Here is a 16,541-nt window from a genome sequence, read left to right as displayed (position 1 = left end):
GTGGGAGGGGCCAGTTTCGTCTTGATTGGAGAGCTTGACCATTGTTTGGGCATGCTCGGTTTCACTAGTCTCAAGAGACATGCCGTTCATTGGGTCTGAGATGGCAAGCTAACTTCCACCGTAAAACAAGTATAAGTCACATACGGGTCTAATTTGGGCTCTAAGGGGATAAAAAAAAGAAATCATACCGTTAATTCTTCATAGATGCGATCAGCGTCTATCGCCTGTGAACTATACGCGATCTACTAGTACTAGATAAATCCAAACATGCCCGCCATGATAAAAATCCAAACACGATCTTCCCCAATGTAATGGTACAGGGAGGACTCGCTGAGCAAAAAAACATGAATTTCATCGGATCGAGACAGGTCCACTGAGACCAACCGCCGGGCAGGTCCTCCTTACTGCACGACCTGAGAGCAAATCAGTGCTGACCGACACGATGGCCAGAGCAGAGGACTCAAACCTTCTCCTGCAAAGTACCCATCCACTGATCCAAGCTGACGCTTTGATCGGCACGGTCCTCAACCAGCATTGTCTGGGCCCACAAACGCAAGCTGGGCTCGCCATCCTCGCGAACCACATATAGGTGAGGCACAATCATGCTACCCACACCCTTGGCCCGGTGATCTCGACTCTTCTCGACCACGGACCGCACACGCTGGCTGAACTCGTTCTCGACTTCAGGGAGGGTTTGCTTACCCACTCGCAACTGCGACTTGTCGGGGACACCAAATACATCCTCGATGAGCTGGGGGACAGCATCACGTCCAACCCAGAGGAACTGGGTCTGGCCATCATCGATGAGGTATAGACCGTAGGGCACAAGGCGGGCTGAGGATAAGTTGACGGGAGGGGGCAGAACGATTTCGCCCGTTTGTTCATCAGGGACACCCGCATTGTCGGGCATATCATGGAGTGAGTACATCTTGGGGTAGACGTATTGGATGAGAAGCGGCAGGGGTAGTGTCGACAGGAGGCAGAGCGCTGCGGATCGCATATCCGTGGGGATCTGGGCGGACTTGCGTAGACCAAGCTGTTACAAAGGATTAGCATCAAAACGAGATAAAAACAAATTAGGCAATGGGAGGAACTTACGTTCTTGATCATAGCAAGGAACAGTACAGGCAAGGCTCTGAGATTGGCTGGGAACTGGAGGCCACCACCGCTGACACTGCCACCCGCAAGCTCCTTGCGGTATGTCTGCAGAAGTTCCACAATCTTGGCCTGAAGAGCCTCACGAGCGGGCTCGAGGCCGCTGCTCAATGTGCGCTCGACGGCCTTGTGACTGAAGAATGTAGCAATGGCCTGCTGGTCGGCCGAAGCATAGATATCTGACAAGTTCTGGGTCGTTGGCAGCGCTAGGGTCAAGACACGAATGCGACGTTCACCGTTGCAGGTAGTGTGAAGGACAGCCGCCTGCATGCAGACGACCGGTTTTGTGACCGTTTCATCAATGGCCACCTCGACCACGTAGGCCTGGTCACGAGGGAAGGCTGGGAAGGCACAAAGATCGGAGCTACGGTTGAAGAAGTTGCCGTAGAAGGTGCTCATACGCAAACCAGTGGTGGCACGCACACGGAGGACGGCCTCCAGACCGATCTCCGAAGACAGGTAGTCGGAGAACTCACGGGCGAACTTAATAGCATCTTCGCTCCGTGCAGCATTCCAGGCTGGATAAAAGTAGGTCTGACCACCAGTGTAGCGGGGTAGACAGCTTAAAGAGGCCACATCCTGGTATTGCGATGAGAAGAGGAACATATCCACAGACACTTGCGCTTTTGAACATTCGACGGCAAAACTCTTGTAGAAGGAGTTACCCGTCTGAAGCAGACTCGATTCCTTGCTGGTACCCAGCACCTTCTTGTCTTCTCTCATAGTGAGTGCTCCGTGGCCAATGTTGGGCAATGACGAGCTCAGAACGGTCATCTTTCCACCGACGGGGGAAATCAACTTGTAACCAGCACGCAATGCGGAGCCCATGGCGCAGCTGTTGTTCTGGGTATTCTGGAACATTTCCTGCAGTTTGTCGAGGAAAATCTCGATGTTCTCTCGGCATTCGCTCAGCGTCACAAGGAGATCACCGGGGATGGGGAGGAAGGGCTCATCTAGATCACTGACTACCAACATTCGTGGGTCTGAGGTCTCTGACTGATCCCGAGGAATGCTGAAATAGTGCAGGCTTGAGTCCACCGCAATAAAGCCGAGGCGAGTCCGTCGATCGGCGTTGGGAATGCGGTCGAGGCTCTCCTTAATGGTGCGAGCGGTGGTGGCCAAGAGGCCGTTGGTCACGGATGAGTAGCTCACGTCAATCAAGAACAAGTAGACCAGAGGCTGAGGTGGTCGGACCATGTATTCCTGCGGTGCAACGAATTCCACCATGCTGTGATTGAGATCGGCGCGCAGGGAGCGATCAGCGGGCTTCTGCAGCGTGGAATCCCAATCGAAAGCCTGAGGTACATCGTTGGTCAAGTTACACATGTTACAACGCCAGCGGTGGCCATGGTCGAGGAAGGTGACGAAGGGGTTGATATAGGAGCGGCAACGTCGGCATCTGGAGATGACTTGGTCTGGAATCACAGGAATCGGGTCTTCGGCGTCGTGAAGAGCGGCATACGGTTGAATAACGAGGGCGAAGGGCAACTTTGACTTCTTCAGAAGTGAATTGGTTGTGGGGACAGCATTGAGCGTAGACCGCATATATTTCGTAGGGCAATTGGCGTCGGGCGATGGGTAAACACTAGTCTGTCAATTGTCAGCCTACCGAGCGCATGCACAATATGGCATTTATACATACTCCTGGAGGCAAAATGACAGGAGGGGGAGGGTAATCCAGCTCAGCAACATTGAAAGGTTGGGATCGGAGGTCCGTGGGATAGAGCTGGTTGAGTTGGACTTGAGGCCGCATAGCGGCTTGAGCTACAGGCTGCGGGGGTGGCATGTGATGTGGCTCACTCATGCCCATTCCACCGAATTGCTGTGTCATCTGCGTGACATCAGCAGCGACAGGCGCGCCATATGCTGGTGCAATGGGCTGCTGCATCTGGCTGGGGTCCGCACCGTAGGCGGGTTGTTGATATCCTGCGGCTTGAGGCTGCTGAGCGTAGGATCCGTAGGCACCCCCGGCGGTGGGTTGTCCACCAAGCGCAGCATTAGCACCGGAGCCAAAATCGAAGGCTTCGCCAGCGTACGCTCTCTTCTTTTTTCCGCCAGCTGCGGCAGGTGCGGGCGCACCTTGCCCAGGGATCGGGGACTGTGTGGGTTCTGGGGAGCCATAGGCGGGTTGGCCATACCCTTCCTGGGGAGGGAAACCCCCTTGTGGTGCTGCCATTATAGTCGAGGAGGGAATGTGTAGTCGTGGTGGAGAGTTTGGAAGGAAGAAGGATCGCGCTCGTCACGAATTCGGCGGGTGCAATTAATATGAGGAGGCGGGTGGTAACAGCTCCTAGAACCCCACAATCAGTTTCTCGTCGTCGGAGTAGGTGAGTTCAGCTGGCATACAAGAAAAGCTGTACCGGCTAAAGACCCGGGAATATCACAAAAGGCACTAGCGAAGCAAAGGACAAGCTCACTAGAAGAAACCAAGGGAGTGTGGGAGAGGCGGTGATGATGGTCTACGGTGGCCTTTAGGTTGTGCTGCCCCAGCCAATCAGCGACCAGGGACCATGTGACGAGGGGCGTGTTTCGATGTTGAATTTGGTACGAGCAGTTAATCCACCATGAAGCTGTTTGAATACTAATCTCCTGTGATATGTTGGGTCATTTGTGATTCTCAAACTAACCTGTTTCTATATATTTTTGTTGAGGCATTTCAGCTGCCTGGATCGTCAAGCATGAACCCTCAACACTCGGTCCAAGCGCCGAGCTCGTCTACAGAGTATATCATACTGTTGGTTATGAGCTGATAATGAAACAGACATGGTTCCGATTTGAAAACTCCCAGGTTCAATCACAGCAATTATAGAGATGTGTGGTCCACAGAACCCACCGAAGAATGTATGGAGTGGACGTCGTATGTCGTCGAGTTGATGAGGTGGCTGGTTGCCCTGCCAACACCAGACACATCGGCTGCTACGCCAGAGAACTCCTCCACACGTTCCACAACCTCAAGTTCTGCATACATCGACAGGGAGCTAGATTTGTTTCTTTGTTTCTTTGGGAGGATTTTATTGTTCTCTTTTTTTGGCTTTAGATTTCGTTTGAGCCACTTCGATTTTGCTTGGATTACCTCGAATCCCCGACGCCCAGGACCGAGACCATCACGAGCATTTGAATGAACACCCCACCACAATGAGTGTCCGAGTCGTCGCGCGTATCCGTCCTCTTCTCAATTCTGAACGGGAGGTCGATGTGATCCTTCGTACGGGATCTTCGGCCGATTCCAAATCGCGCCAGTCGACAATTGGCGACAAGCCGGAGAAGAGTGACAAGAAATTGGCGGCATTGCGGGATAGGGACAATGTAGTACGGATTCCAAACCCCAAGAAAGAAGGGGAGGAATATGCGTTCCAGTTCAATGGCGTGTATGATGCAAAGGTGTCGCAGCAGGAGCTATTTGATGCTGAGGGTGAGTTGACGTCCTAATGTCACCGAGCTTGCAATAGGCCTGTATGTTGACCGAGCGAATTGGGCAGTGGCGCCAACAATTAAACATCTCCTCAACGGATTCGATGTTACTATCTTCGCATACGGCGTTACCGGAACCGGCAAAACACATACAATGCGTGGGGGTAAAACCCTGGCCGATCGGGGTGTGATTCCTCGGCTACTCAGCGGTATCTACAGACGCAGCAAGAAGATCGAAAAGGATAGCGAGGGAGAGACGACAGTGCAGGTTGCCCTGAGTTATTACGAAATTTACAATGACAAGGTCTACGACTTGTTCGAACCGCCGGAGAAGCGCACGATGGCAGGTCTTCCTCTCCGTGACAATGGTGGCAAGACTGTGGTCTGTGGCCTCAGTGAGAAACCGTGCACTACTCTGAGGGAGTTTGAGCAGCTCTATGACCAAGCCAACACTAATCGGTCTACTTCTGCAACGAAGGTATGATACTGTGCCCAAGCCTTGAAATTTGACCCTTTTTTTTAAACAATTACATTTAGCTCAATGCCCATTCGTCTCGATCGCATGCTGTTCTCGGCGTCAAGGTTACCATCTCGTCCTCTGACAAGGTTCGCGTTAGCACTGCTTCTGCTATCGATCTTGCTGGATCCGAAGATAATCGACGAACGGAAAATGACAAGGAACGCATGGTGGAATCGGCAAGCATTAACAAGAGCCTTTTTGTTTTGGCGCAGTGCGTCGAGGCTATCAACAAAAAACAGCATCGCATCCCATATCGCGAGTCCAAGATGACAAGGATCTTGTCTTTGGGACAAAACAATGGCCTGACAGTAATGATTCTTAACCTTGCACCTGTGCGGTCCTATCAACTGGACACAATTAGCTCTCTGAATGTCGCCAACCGTACACGGAAGATCGAGGTTCGGGAAGTAGAGAACGATCCCATGTTCAAGGGTCCGGCGCGCCCGTCCGTTCGGCCATCTTTGGCAGGCACACGACAGCCATTACGCGCACTAACAGCTTCCGTGAACGTGAATATGCCGGCGCCTGTAAAGGATGCCGCGGAAAAGGACGATGGAAAGCCAGTGAAGGCATTCAGCGTATACTCAGACAAGCCTCAACCCAAGCTTATCAGCCAGGTTCGCAAACTAGAGGCACCGAAACGTACCTCAATTTCCAACCCTCCCTCCGGTCTTCCATCAATGAAGCCCACTCGCCAGCCACTGGCTGCACAGCCCACTCCGTGCTACGACGACTTTTCAGCAGCTAGAATCGAGGAGATGGTTGAGAAGAAAGTTGAGGCAATTTTAGCTGTGCGTGCCGTGAGCGAACAATCGCGGCAAACGCAGGTTCGTGAGCTCAACGAGCAGCTTCAAAAGCGATTAGAGCAGTTGGAACAGCGCATTGATGGTACAGAAGATGCGCGGGCTGAGGGCCTGTCATACCTACTCATGGCTAAACAGCATCAAGCACGCGGCGAAGACAGTTCGGCACTGAGAATGTACCAACTGGCAGCTCCCCACTTCCCTCACAATCAGAAGCTGGCAGGCAAGATTGCTACTTTGAAGGAGCGCGTCCATGCAAAGGCATGGGAGCAGAACGCTCCTTCTCCACCCAAGGGAGGTTGGGTAGCATACTTTCACTCAAGAAGGACTCATCGCAAACACTTGGCAAACGCCAATCAGGGAATCGTTATGACGATTACATGGATCAAACCCATGACGGCTTCTCAAGCGACGAGGAGATCTCCCGCCCACAACACAAGAAGCGTGCTGCTGCTAAGCTTGCCCAGATCGAAGAAGACCCCGAACTCCTTGACAGCGAGGATCCTTCCCTCTCCCCCAGAACTATGCATCTGCTATCAATCATTAACTCGCGTGATGTCAGCCAGATCAAGTTGCTTAAGGGAGTGGGTGCCAAGAAGGCAGAGGCACTCGTTGATTGCCTTTGCGAGATGGACCAGACATCAATAAATGCAAGCGACAGTGAAAATCTCTCAGACCAGCCACACTTCCAGGTCAATAGCCTGGCACAGTTGAGCCAGTTGAAAGGCGTTGGGGTCAAGACAGTCGAGAACATGAGGCAAGGAGTATTGGCTTAATTGCTGCATTTTGGAACGGCATCTATTGGGGCATAATTGTTTTCTATCTTCTCTTTTTTATGCATCATGCATCATCCTTCAGCGACGGTGCCACGGCGTTCTCATGTTTATGTTTTTGATAGTATCCCAGCCTATTCTTTGAACTATGCTTCATTATACTCTCTCATCATTGTCATTCCTTCGTTACAAGCATCGTGAATCAACGACTTTGTTTTCCTTTTCTTTATTATTCCCCTACTATTGAGATACCTGATGTCTATTTGCTCAAATCGTCTAGCTAAAGCCTTTTTCTTCATCTTTTCCTCTTTCTTCGTCCAATTGTTGGCGAAAAGCCATCGTATATTCATCCGGGCCCCAAGCCAGAACCCTAGTAGCCTTCTCCTTCAGTTTGCAAGCTACTAGTAGCTCCATCTCATCCTTTTCTTTCACATCCAAGAGGCTGAGTCTCTCCTACCACAACCCCTCAGTATTCTCAGTGGTCGATCCATAGAATCGAGGATCAATCTTCTGCCAGCAGATCGCATCAAACGCCAAACTATGCGCCACTGCATACATGATCCAGAAATCCCCACTCTCCCAACTCTCGCGCATTCGACCAGAGAGTCTCTGTTCTTCCCCAACCCCAGCTGCATTCTCACACTCTTCCATCTAGAGTCGTTTCTTTGGTGAATTAAATGCTAAATATTAAGGTCCGAAAGGGCCTCGATATATGATGAAGATGTGCTGAATGTCGTGTTGGGTTGAAGTTTCGAGCGCGGTAAGCCTCCTAGTCGCACAAGCTCATTCATGTCCATTGATAAAGATCAACGTGAGACTTCCCAGATAAAATCGCTGTTCTGGCCCAGAGATCCTATACGAGGTAACGAAGGCTTCCATTATTATGTATGGGCTCAGTTCGAGGGGCCACTCTTTCTTCGTACCCGAGTAAAGGATAACAGGAAGCGGTATTACAGTCTGCAGTCTGGTCCGTGAGAAACAGCATGACAGCGACCCCCTTGACATCCTTCTCCTCGGCTTGTTCCCAGGCCATATCGTCGGGGTTCATTTGAGTATGCACATTTACTCAATGTTGCTGATTTGATTGACGTGCAGGGAACTTCGGTGGAATAGATCAAGCTTTTATCAAGCTTAAGCTTATTTTACTTGGCCAAGAAGGATAGTCAGGGGTATCTATCTCTTTGAACGAAACTATCACATGGCTGGCGTCCATCTAGAGCTGAGATATCTCTGGTTGACATGTCATATTTGGCCCAAATTGTTCCAAGGCTGTTGTTCCATGGGATGTGCCAGTGCAGTACGGAATACAGAATGGACCTTGAGCATTGATCTGGTCGAGGACGATGTGATACCGAAAAAGGGCGCCAACGCTGGCATGCTACAACGCAGGATAATTCATAGATCATTCAACGCATCCGCTGTGTAAGAGAGATATGTGAGCTAAGAAGGGTAGGTAGTGTGGTTTGGTATCTGTTCCAAGTTCTTTGTCAAGTGCTCCTATGAATCCCAGGTTGATTTGCTCGATAGCGCAAGGTCTATTGCATCAAAGACCCAGAACCGTCAAAAGACCCCTATCCTGCAAATGTAGCTCCTCATCCAATTTAGTCCACAACCTCGCTCTAGCATTCAGGTCACCACAACAAGACTTCGGATCCGCCTCCCAAATCCGATTGATATATTTCCCTCCACCGCGCCCACTAACCGCCCCAACACCCTGTTTCTCGGGGTTTGGTCCAAGTTCCGGAGCAGTGGCAGCATGAGTAATAGCCAAACTACCCTGTTGGGACGTGATGGCAAACCAACGCAACAGCAAGTTGAGCCAGCTCGAGGGTCCGATCGCTTTCTCCAGACCTTCCCAAATACCCGAATCCACAAATCCGGGGTTAACGCCGTTGATCGTGATGTGGAGGTATTCGGGGTACTTGAGGAGTCTTGATTGCAGCTCTGCAATCCACATCTGGAAGTAGAGCTTGTTGTCTCTGTAATCGTACCGCGCATTCTGAGATTCCTCGTTCATGTGCTCGAGGTCTAGGGTTCCCATGTGGTGCATGCAGGAGGTTGTGCAGACAACTCGGGGCTCGGCGCTGCGAGCTAGCGATGGGAGGAGTCGGAGCGTCAGCAGCACATGGGATAAGAAATTAACCTGGGGGGTTTCTTCTGTCAGTATTTCGTCTGATCTAATCTAGTCTATCTAGATAATCTCATGAGGAACAATCAACCTACCTGGTGGACCAAGCGGAATCCATCCTTCGTTTTGCGAGTTTCTTTCGAAGACGATGCGAGCCCGGGATTGTTACAGAGGATGTCTAAAGGACGGTCGCATTCTAACCATCGTTGACAGAATGCCTCGACGCTGCTCAAATCTGCCATGTCGATCCTCCACCATTCGATGGTCGATGAATGGCCGCGCGCTGAGGCGATGTCTTTGCATTCTTTGAGTGCCGCTGTAGGATGCAGCTCCCATGCTGGTGGCTCGCGACAGGCGAGGATTAGGTTCGCTCCCCATGCTGCGAAGGACTTTGCTGCCTCAACTCCAATGCCGTTATTTGAGCCAGATATGATGACCCATTTGCCTGTTAGATCGGTGCCGGGGACGTGTTGTTCTGTGAGGAAGGTTGTATTCGTTCCTCTTAAGCCCTGAATCAAGTCATATAATCCGGAGAAGTACGAAGCCATTGCAAAAGAATTTAGGATAGTTGCGAAGAAGAAGCAAAAGAAAAAAGAGAAAAAAGCTTGTAGCTCAGATGTGGACAATGAGTTGGATGAAGGAGGGCCTTATTTACCTCCCACGGGGCTATTTCCTGAGCCGCTATCTTTAGGCCCCCAGATTGTTTTGAGGGTCATAGCATTGCTAGGAACAAGGATTGTATATCACCTAGCTAATTATTGTTCTAAACGGTGTATCTCCGAGGACTAGGATATTATAATCCTGTAATATGCATATAGTACCGTCTAAGCCCAACTTTTTATACCTTGCCCAACTTGAATCCACCAACAGCTCCTCTCGCGGTGACAAACAGACAGGAACCAACCAACATGACAACGCCGCAGAAGATCTGAAGCCGAGTAAAATCGGCATGCGGACCATCTGAGACCAAAGCACCACCAATAGGAGTACCAGTCAAGGCCGCAAACGAGATGACAGAGAAGAAAGTGCCGTTGCGCACGCCCAGTTGGCGAATATCAGAGATCTGGGCTAGAAGAGCCGGTGCAAGTGAGACAAATGCACCAGAGCCAAAGCCGTATAGAGCACAGAAGACAATTACCGGGGCATTGCCCTTGGACGGTAGCCAGAGGGTTAGGACGAGGATGGCGGAGAAGAAACTTGTTATGATCATCACATTGTAGCGGCCGAATTTGTCGGCGAGATAACCGGGGAGCGTACGACCGAAGATACTATTGAGATATCGTTAGCTTATCAACACTTCGCCCTAATCAGAAAAGACAATATCTTACCTAGTCGCATTCAGGATTGGGATCAGATAACCCGCTAGACCGGCAGACATGCCATACGTTTCCGCCTGGGTGATAACAAACGTGAAAGGCAAGAACATCCCCCAGAAGAAGAAAAACGCCGCCACAAGGGTGAGTCCGAACTTGAGCTCCGCCAATGGTCTCACGAAGGCTAGGGCATCAAATGGCTTCGGGCGATGCGGCAATCTTGACTTCAGCGTGAGGTTGGCAATACCCAACATGAACAAGATAAGGAATGCGCAAATCCTCATTGCCCAGGCAAAACCGACTTGGGGAATCAGTCGAGTGACCATGATGGGGAAAATGACTCCGCCCAGACTTGATCCCGAGGCTACTATGCCGAGAGCGAAGGCGCGACGCTTAGCGAACCAGGTGCTGGCAGAGTTGATAGAAGCGCTGAAGATTGCGCTTGCGCCAAAGGGGCTGCAAATTCCCTGAGCGAGGAGGAACTGGTAGTACTCTGTTGAAAGGGATGCCATCATCAGCCCGAAGACGTGGAGGACTGTGCCGAAAAGTAAGACCCAGCGCGGACCATAGCTGTCGAACAGAGTTCCGAATATGGGACCCTAGAATGAATGTTAATCAAGGTCTTGCAGATATAGTGAAATAAATGGGATACGCACGCAGAAAAAGATCATAAAGGTCTCTAGAGATGTGACCCATGTGATTGTGCTAGTGGAGAACTCGCGTAGTTGGTGAGTCTCGTAGTATGCCTGGAACACTCCGATGCCTGGATAGTGTCAGTCTCGAGTTCGTTATAGGCAAAATAGGCGGAACTTACAATTGATCCAGCCGAAGCTGACGAACAGACCGCAGAAACCTCCTAGTACAGCTAGCCATGCATGCATACCCCCGTCAGGTGGCGGACCGATGGCCGGTGTTCCAGGTGCTGGAGCAGCATCAATTGACTTCTCGGGAGGTGAATGTGCTGCATCGTTCTGTGGTAGTGCTGCGAGTCCCTTTTCCGGATCACCGTTGCCCTGGAGGCTCAACGTGGGAGTTGAAACGTTGGATTGTTGTATACGGGTGGTAGCACTGTCGATAGAGGGAACTTTCTCATTCTGGTTCGTCGTCATTTTGGCTTGTTGGCCAAGGATATTTGCTGAGTATTGAGCTGGATTGCAATCTATCAAATGTCAGAATCTTGATGCGGATTTATACCTCCCAAGATGGGTGGTAAAGTCCCTCGATGTAAAATTAAGAAACAAGATTGCCGTTAAGCAAGCTCAATTCAAAACTCTGACTCACCTTAAGATTACCCTGCGGCCGTTTTGATATCCCGTGCAGCCTTTAGCTGTTTATCAAATAGAACCGTCGCGGATTCAAATGCCCGGATTATCGCGTCCCTTGATTTTTATCTTTCGTTTGCGACTCTGTACAGTCAGGGAAAGCCCTATTTAAGCCAGTGCAGATCAAGATCCATGATAAATAAAAAAAAATAGAGAATCGGATCATAGCCTCGGCCTTTGTACTCCGTACGGAGTGCCTAAACCCGAGTTATTAATCCTTGTTTCGGTACGCTCTCATTTTTGATACGCGCCCTAGGCCAGACCAAGCATGGTCGATACATCGCGTTCCTGTGGTTGGTCCAGATCATGGGCGGTCTTCGACATCTGATAAGTCTCCTGAAGAGTGTACGAGAACTAGGCCAACCCTGACTCGAGACATGAACGCCGACCCGAGGACCGAGTCGGACTTACCCTTTTGGTAAGCCGGGGAAGACCTCAGGGTCTGTTCTGGGAACATGTCCGAGGGGGCTTTTGGTTTGTAATCGCTGGGTTCTAACCATTTCTGTCATGCATTCAAGCAGATACACGTAGATCGACTGTCGGGTGCTCATGAGATAGGAGATACCTGGTAGGTAACCCCCTGGAACGATTGGAAATCATATTCGGAGTTTGCGCCTATAACCCGGAAATTAGAAACACTAGTAATGTATGTAGCCACCCGGGCATAGTACCTAGGTCCTTAATGATTATGCCTCTGGGGCTTTTCTGGTATCTAGGAGAGAAATCGATGAAACATTCGAATCGGGGTATTTTCAAACTACATCTGTGTGTTCAAGCAGACTTGGATCTTGAGTCAATCGCCATATAATATATTTCATAAAGCAACCTTGGGGTTTAGCAGTTAAGAGCTGGATACCCATTTCAGCCTCCTCAGCCCTACATCGGCTCAGAGCTAAGCTTTCTGCTGGTCCAAACACATCATTTCCGGTTGAGAACTACTATGTACTCCGTCGTGGCAACAACCTTGGGGAAAGTGGGCCAATTGCCACAACTAGTCACGAACTAGTCCACCACCAGTTTGTCTCCCCATCCATAGAGCGAACACTTGCCATATAAATCTCCCACAAATCCCAGCTCACTTGGAATAAATGTTCTAAAATTGACAAGTCTTCTTTTTAATAAAGATCAATTGACACCACCACGATGGCCCAATCCACTCTCACTGTCAGCCTTCCCCAACTGGCGAAAATGATCGACCACTCCCTCCTCCACCCAACAATGACAGACGAGGATATCATCGCTGGCCTCCAAATCGCCAAGAAATACAACGTCGCCACAGCCTGTGTGAAACCCTACACAATTCCCCTGGCCAAACAAGAACTCCAAGGCACAGACGTCAAGATCTGCGCGGTCATCGGCTTCCCGCACGGAAACAGCACCACGGAGATTAAAGTGCAAGAAGCCACGGCTGCAGCCCAGGCCGGTAGCCATGAGATCGACATGGTTATCAACATCGGCAAAGTGCTAGGTGGTGACTGGCAATATGTTTCCCAGGAAATCGAGCAGATCAATACTGTAGTTGTACAGCATGGCGCTACCCTCAAAGTTATCTTCGAAAACGACTATTTACACCCGGAGCATATTGTGCAACTTTGTAAGATCTGCACCCAGTTGAGTGTTGCTTTTGTCAAGACTTCGACTGGGTATGGCTTCGTCAAGCAGGCCGATGGCTCTTACAACTACAAGGGTGCGACTGTGAAGCACCTGAAGCTGATGCGTCAGCATTCTGGGCCTGATGTACAGATCAAGGCTGCGGGAGGCGTGAGGACTCTGGATGATCTGCTTCATGTTATGAGTCTTGGTGTGACTCGCATTGGGGCTACTGCTACTATTGCGATCATCGAAGATGCAAAGAAACGGGGAATTGGCATGGATCAAGTGCCCGTCAGGTTTCAGCCCATGAAAGAGGAGGGTGAAACTGGTGGATATTGAGCTGCGTTGATAACGATTTGATGTTGTATTGTTCTATAGATCTACCTAGGTATAGGATAGCCGAAACGTGATCTACGTCAGAGCCAGCTTGTTACGATGCCAACGTTTTCAGGCCCCAAAGTCGTAAGTTGTAAAAGCCGTAATTTGCTGAAACTACATGATTCTTTTCTTCTTTCGTCTCTCCTTGCAACGCCGAGACAACTGCACAGATATCTGCCAAGACATCAATCACCTGACCTTGACTTATTAACTAGTTCTTGCCTCAAGGTCTCAAGGGTTACTCTCAGTTCTGTTGGTTCTTGCATCCACCTACAAGAATGCGAAAACTCGAAGATCTACCGTCTTACAAGCGCTATCTGGAAAGCAATCCCACCGAACTACAGATAGAGCATCTGACAGCTGATGTGAGATAAATTGCAAACGACGAGTTTTGAAGAGTGGCGATTTCCCACATACTAAGATGAAATGTATGTAGGAACTGGGAGCATATCACCTTTATGCTGGTGAACGTTTCTGCCGCGTTGCTGGCTGTCCAGCAGATGTAAGTTGTTAGCAGAGTTTTAGAAAACATGACTACTTGACAACGACTGACATGATTCTCAGGACATATTTTCCAGCAGAAATAACTTACGCAAACATATTAAAAAGAGCCATGAAGCCATTTATCATGCTTTGGATGATGCTGGACAACGTGGTGGAGCACAGACACTTCACACACGCGCTCGCGCTGCAAGTAAGAAGTGCCCGAGCATCTCACGAATGTCATATTTGATCGACTAATTCCCATAGGATGGTATAACAAGATAATTAAAGACTATGACACCCGCCAGGCTGCTAGTGTGCAGAATGACCAAGATCAAATACTGGGTGAAAATGAGATCAATACCGATATCTCATCAACGAATCATGACCGTACTAGGAACGTTCACATCCAACAGTCAAGTCCGAGTGTGACCCCTATGAAAAGACGATTTTCCTCAAGGAGCAATGATAGAGTAGAAAGCCCCTTGACAGAACTAGGGGACATGAACAGTGGTGATATGGGCTCTGTCAAATCCAACAACATGCCACCGGCTCACACAGAGCCGCCTCAGGAGCAGCAATGGAACTCGAGCTCGACCATGTCTCTTGTGACTGGAGTGAGTTTTATGCCTGATTTCCTGCTCCATGGAGGTATGACTAACTTAGCTTAGGCCTTCCAAATACATAACTCCAACACACCCGATACATCAATGACGACTGCTCTTCCCGGAGGGAAAACGAACATAGACCAGGCGGATGCCATACCCACACGATATCGACACACACTAGGCCCTCAGTCCCCCTTAGTGGATTTTATCTCGACTTTACCTCCATATGAAGTGGCATCTCTGCTTGTGGATACTTACTTTGACCGAGCCCACTGGTTCATACTTGTCTTCCGCCAGGAGGATTTTCGTGCAAAATGGCAACAATTGTACCAAAATCTTGCAGAAAGACCCACCGAAATCAATTTTGGTCTCGACTTCATTAGCACATTGTTCATGGCCATGGTAATCGGACTACAGTACGCAGGGCCTCATAGACGGCGGCTGTTGATGGCGCATAACGTTGATGCAACGATTCTGAAAGATACCATGCTCGCTTTAGTCCGGGCTAAGATGATGGATATCGTTGCTTTGGGATCCTTAGAAGCGGCACAAACTTGCATTATTCTTGGTACCTATTATCTATATCATGGGGACCCCGGACTAGCATGGCCGATTTGTGGATGCGCACTACGCATTGCACAAGCCTTGAATCTGCATCGTCGGATAGATATTGCCCCCGCACGTCTTGCATCCATGTCATTAGATATGCGCCGCCAATACGAAACAAGGAAACGTTGTTGGTGGGCAATCTATGAAATCGAGGCATTTTGCTCAATGTCCTACGGATTTCCTCAAGCCATCAGAGATATTGATTGCGATATCGATTTGCCGGATCCTATGCCCATCGGACAATCACTTCCTTCGTCCAATGCAATGAGAGAGGAGCAAGTCAGCCTTCTTTCCTACAAGTACTTGATGTCCAAGCTATCAATTCTCACCAAACTCATCCTGACAGAAATATATGGGGCTAATCTCAGTGGGCCACAAGGACGAGGTCAGCCATGCGATTTTGCAAACTGTAACTCGACAAGACACCATTTGGCCCATGTGATAGCCTTCCTGGAGACCAAGTTGCTAAAATGGAAACAAGAAATCCCGCCACAACTTCATCTCAACAACCCCGAGACTGCATCAATCAATTACACTTCCGTAGAAGAGACGGACCAAGATATCGGCGCGTCCGGTCCGAAGTTCGTTAACTACATCTATCAACTCCAAGCCCTTGCCCTCGGAATTGCATACGAAAATGCTAAGCTCCTGGTTTATCGTCCTCTCTTGCAATACAAACAAATCCCTAAAGTCGGCATGACACCCACCCACTCCACCGGCCCTTTATATCAAACCCTATATCATTGTCGGGATGCTGCTATCAAGATATCAGAGATTGGATCCGCGTCGATCTTCTCGTTGGCAGCAGATACATACGCAGCTGCTTTCATCGGCATCCACACCTTCACTGCTGGTGTCACACTTTGCATATTGACCAGTATCGAACCATTGACGTTGGAATCCCACAAATCCAAAATGGGATTGCACCGACTGCTGGGCATGCAGAGGACTTTGGCCCCGAATTCACAACTAGCTGCGCAAGGACTGGGGATTCTTGAACGGCTAACGAGGTTGGTTATGGAAAAAGAGTTGAAACAAATGCTTGCACAGACCGACACTCAAGCAACTATGGTATCTACCGCAACTGAAGGGCAGAGTTATGGATCTCCCTCTGTAGGGACCGGAATGTCAGAACGAGTTGATGGGTCAGTGAATGACTTCGCCAACTTTGACTTCAGGGAAGATCCTACCATCTCACAGACTCTTTCGGATTTTGACATGGCGATATCTGGTCGGATGCCTGCGGAAACCGGTGCTGTAGTTGATGATCTGGAGAGACAGCTTTTCCCTGAACTCTGCGACACCACTGACAGATTTGCCCAGCAGCAGGCGTGGATCTGGGGTGGTGACTATTTAGCTCATTTCCCGGGCTTTGCTGATGCCTGAACATTCAAGGGTCTCCCATAACCCTCTATAGCCCTCTCTTCATCCGATGGAATGTTAAT

At 49.7% G+C, this 16,541-nt stretch overlaps 8 protein-coding genes across 8 annotated transcripts; 3 read left to right on the top strand and 5 right to left on the bottom strand.

Annotated features, from left to right (window-relative positions):
- Positions 1 to 460: 460 nt before the first annotated feature.
- On the bottom strand, positions 461 to 3,331 carry N7457_007478 (COPII subunit SEC24; the record flags this gene model as incomplete). Its single annotated transcript, XM_057178521.1, has 3 exons — positions 461 to 1,036; positions 1,099 to 2,745; positions 2,798 to 3,331. The coding sequence occupies 3 exons, from the start codon at positions 3,329 to 3,331 to the stop codon at positions 461 to 463; spliced, it is 2,757 nt and encodes a 918-aa protein (XP_057030265.1).
- A 959-nt stretch (positions 3,332 to 4,290) lies between these two features.
- Positions 4,291 to 6,665, top strand: N7457_007477 (kinesin family protein; the record flags this gene model as incomplete). Its single annotated transcript, XM_057178520.1, has 4 exons — positions 4,291 to 4,567; positions 4,635 to 5,044; positions 5,104 to 6,187; positions 6,250 to 6,665. The coding sequence occupies 4 exons, from the start codon at positions 4,291 to 4,293 to the stop codon at positions 6,663 to 6,665; spliced, it is 2,187 nt and encodes a 728-aa protein (XP_057030264.1).
- Positions 6,666 to 6,938: 273 nt separating this feature from the next.
- On the bottom strand, positions 6,939 to 7,313 carry N7457_007476 (uncharacterized protein; the record flags this gene model as incomplete). The annotated part of the gene is given in 2 exon segments (XM_057178519.1): positions 6,939 to 7,104; positions 7,120 to 7,313. The coding sequence occupies 2 exon segments, from the start codon at positions 7,311 to 7,313 to the stop codon at positions 6,939 to 6,941; spliced, it is 360 nt and encodes a 119-aa protein (XP_057030263.1).
- A 132-nt stretch (positions 7,314 to 7,445) lies between these two features.
- N7457_007475 (uncharacterized protein) lies at positions 7,446 to 7,695 on the bottom strand (the record flags this gene model as incomplete). The annotated part of the gene is made up of 2 exons (XM_057178518.1): positions 7,446 to 7,515; positions 7,586 to 7,695. 2 exons carry the CDS (start codon positions 7,693 to 7,695, stop codon positions 7,446 to 7,448), a joined length of 180 nt encoding a protein of 59 aa, XP_057030262.1.
- A 510-nt stretch (positions 7,696 to 8,205) lies between these two features.
- N7457_007474 (uncharacterized protein) lies at positions 8,206 to 9,338 on the bottom strand (the record flags this gene model as incomplete). The annotated part of the gene is made up of 2 exons (XM_057178517.1): positions 8,206 to 8,805; positions 8,886 to 9,338. 2 exons carry the CDS (start codon positions 9,336 to 9,338, stop codon positions 8,206 to 8,208), a joined length of 1,053 nt encoding a protein of 350 aa, XP_057030261.1.
- Positions 9,339 to 9,628: 290 nt separating this feature from the next.
- Positions 9,629 to 11,212, bottom strand: N7457_007473 (MCT family MFS transporter; the record flags this gene model as incomplete). The annotated part of the gene is made up of 4 exons (XM_057178516.1): positions 9,629 to 10,058; positions 10,119 to 10,702; positions 10,760 to 10,866; positions 10,918 to 11,212. 4 exons carry the CDS (start codon positions 11,210 to 11,212, stop codon positions 9,629 to 9,631), a joined length of 1,416 nt encoding a protein of 471 aa, XP_057030260.1.
- A 1,356-nt stretch (positions 11,213 to 12,568) lies between these two features.
- On the top strand, positions 12,569 to 13,357 carry N7457_007472 (2-deoxyribose-5-phosphate aldolase; the record flags this gene model as incomplete). The annotated part of the gene is made up of 1 exon (XM_057178515.1): positions 12,569 to 13,357. The coding sequence occupies one exon, from the start codon at positions 12,569 to 12,571 to the stop codon at positions 13,355 to 13,357; it is 789 nt and encodes a 262-aa protein (XP_057030259.1).
- Positions 13,358 to 14,589: 1,232 nt separating this feature from the next.
- Positions 14,590 to 16,482, top strand: N7457_007471 (transcription factor domain-containing protein; the record flags this gene model as incomplete). The annotated part of the gene is made up of 1 exon (XM_057178514.1): positions 14,590 to 16,482. The coding sequence occupies one exon, from the start codon at positions 14,590 to 14,592 to the stop codon at positions 16,480 to 16,482; it is 1,893 nt and encodes a 630-aa protein (XP_057030258.1).
- Positions 16,483 to 16,541: the final 59 nt, after the last annotated feature.

This window comes from Penicillium paradoxum (genome assembly GCF_028828445.1).
Source record: "Penicillium paradoxum strain IBT 22861 chromosome Unknown utg000006l_segment0_segment0, whole genome shotgun sequence".
Classification (NCBI taxonomy): domain Eukaryota; kingdom Fungi; phylum Ascomycota; class Eurotiomycetes; order Eurotiales; family Aspergillaceae; genus Penicillium; species Penicillium paradoxum.
The sequence above is the reverse complement of the archived record's forward strand: the minus strand, read 5'-3'. Positions and strand labels throughout refer to the sequence as shown.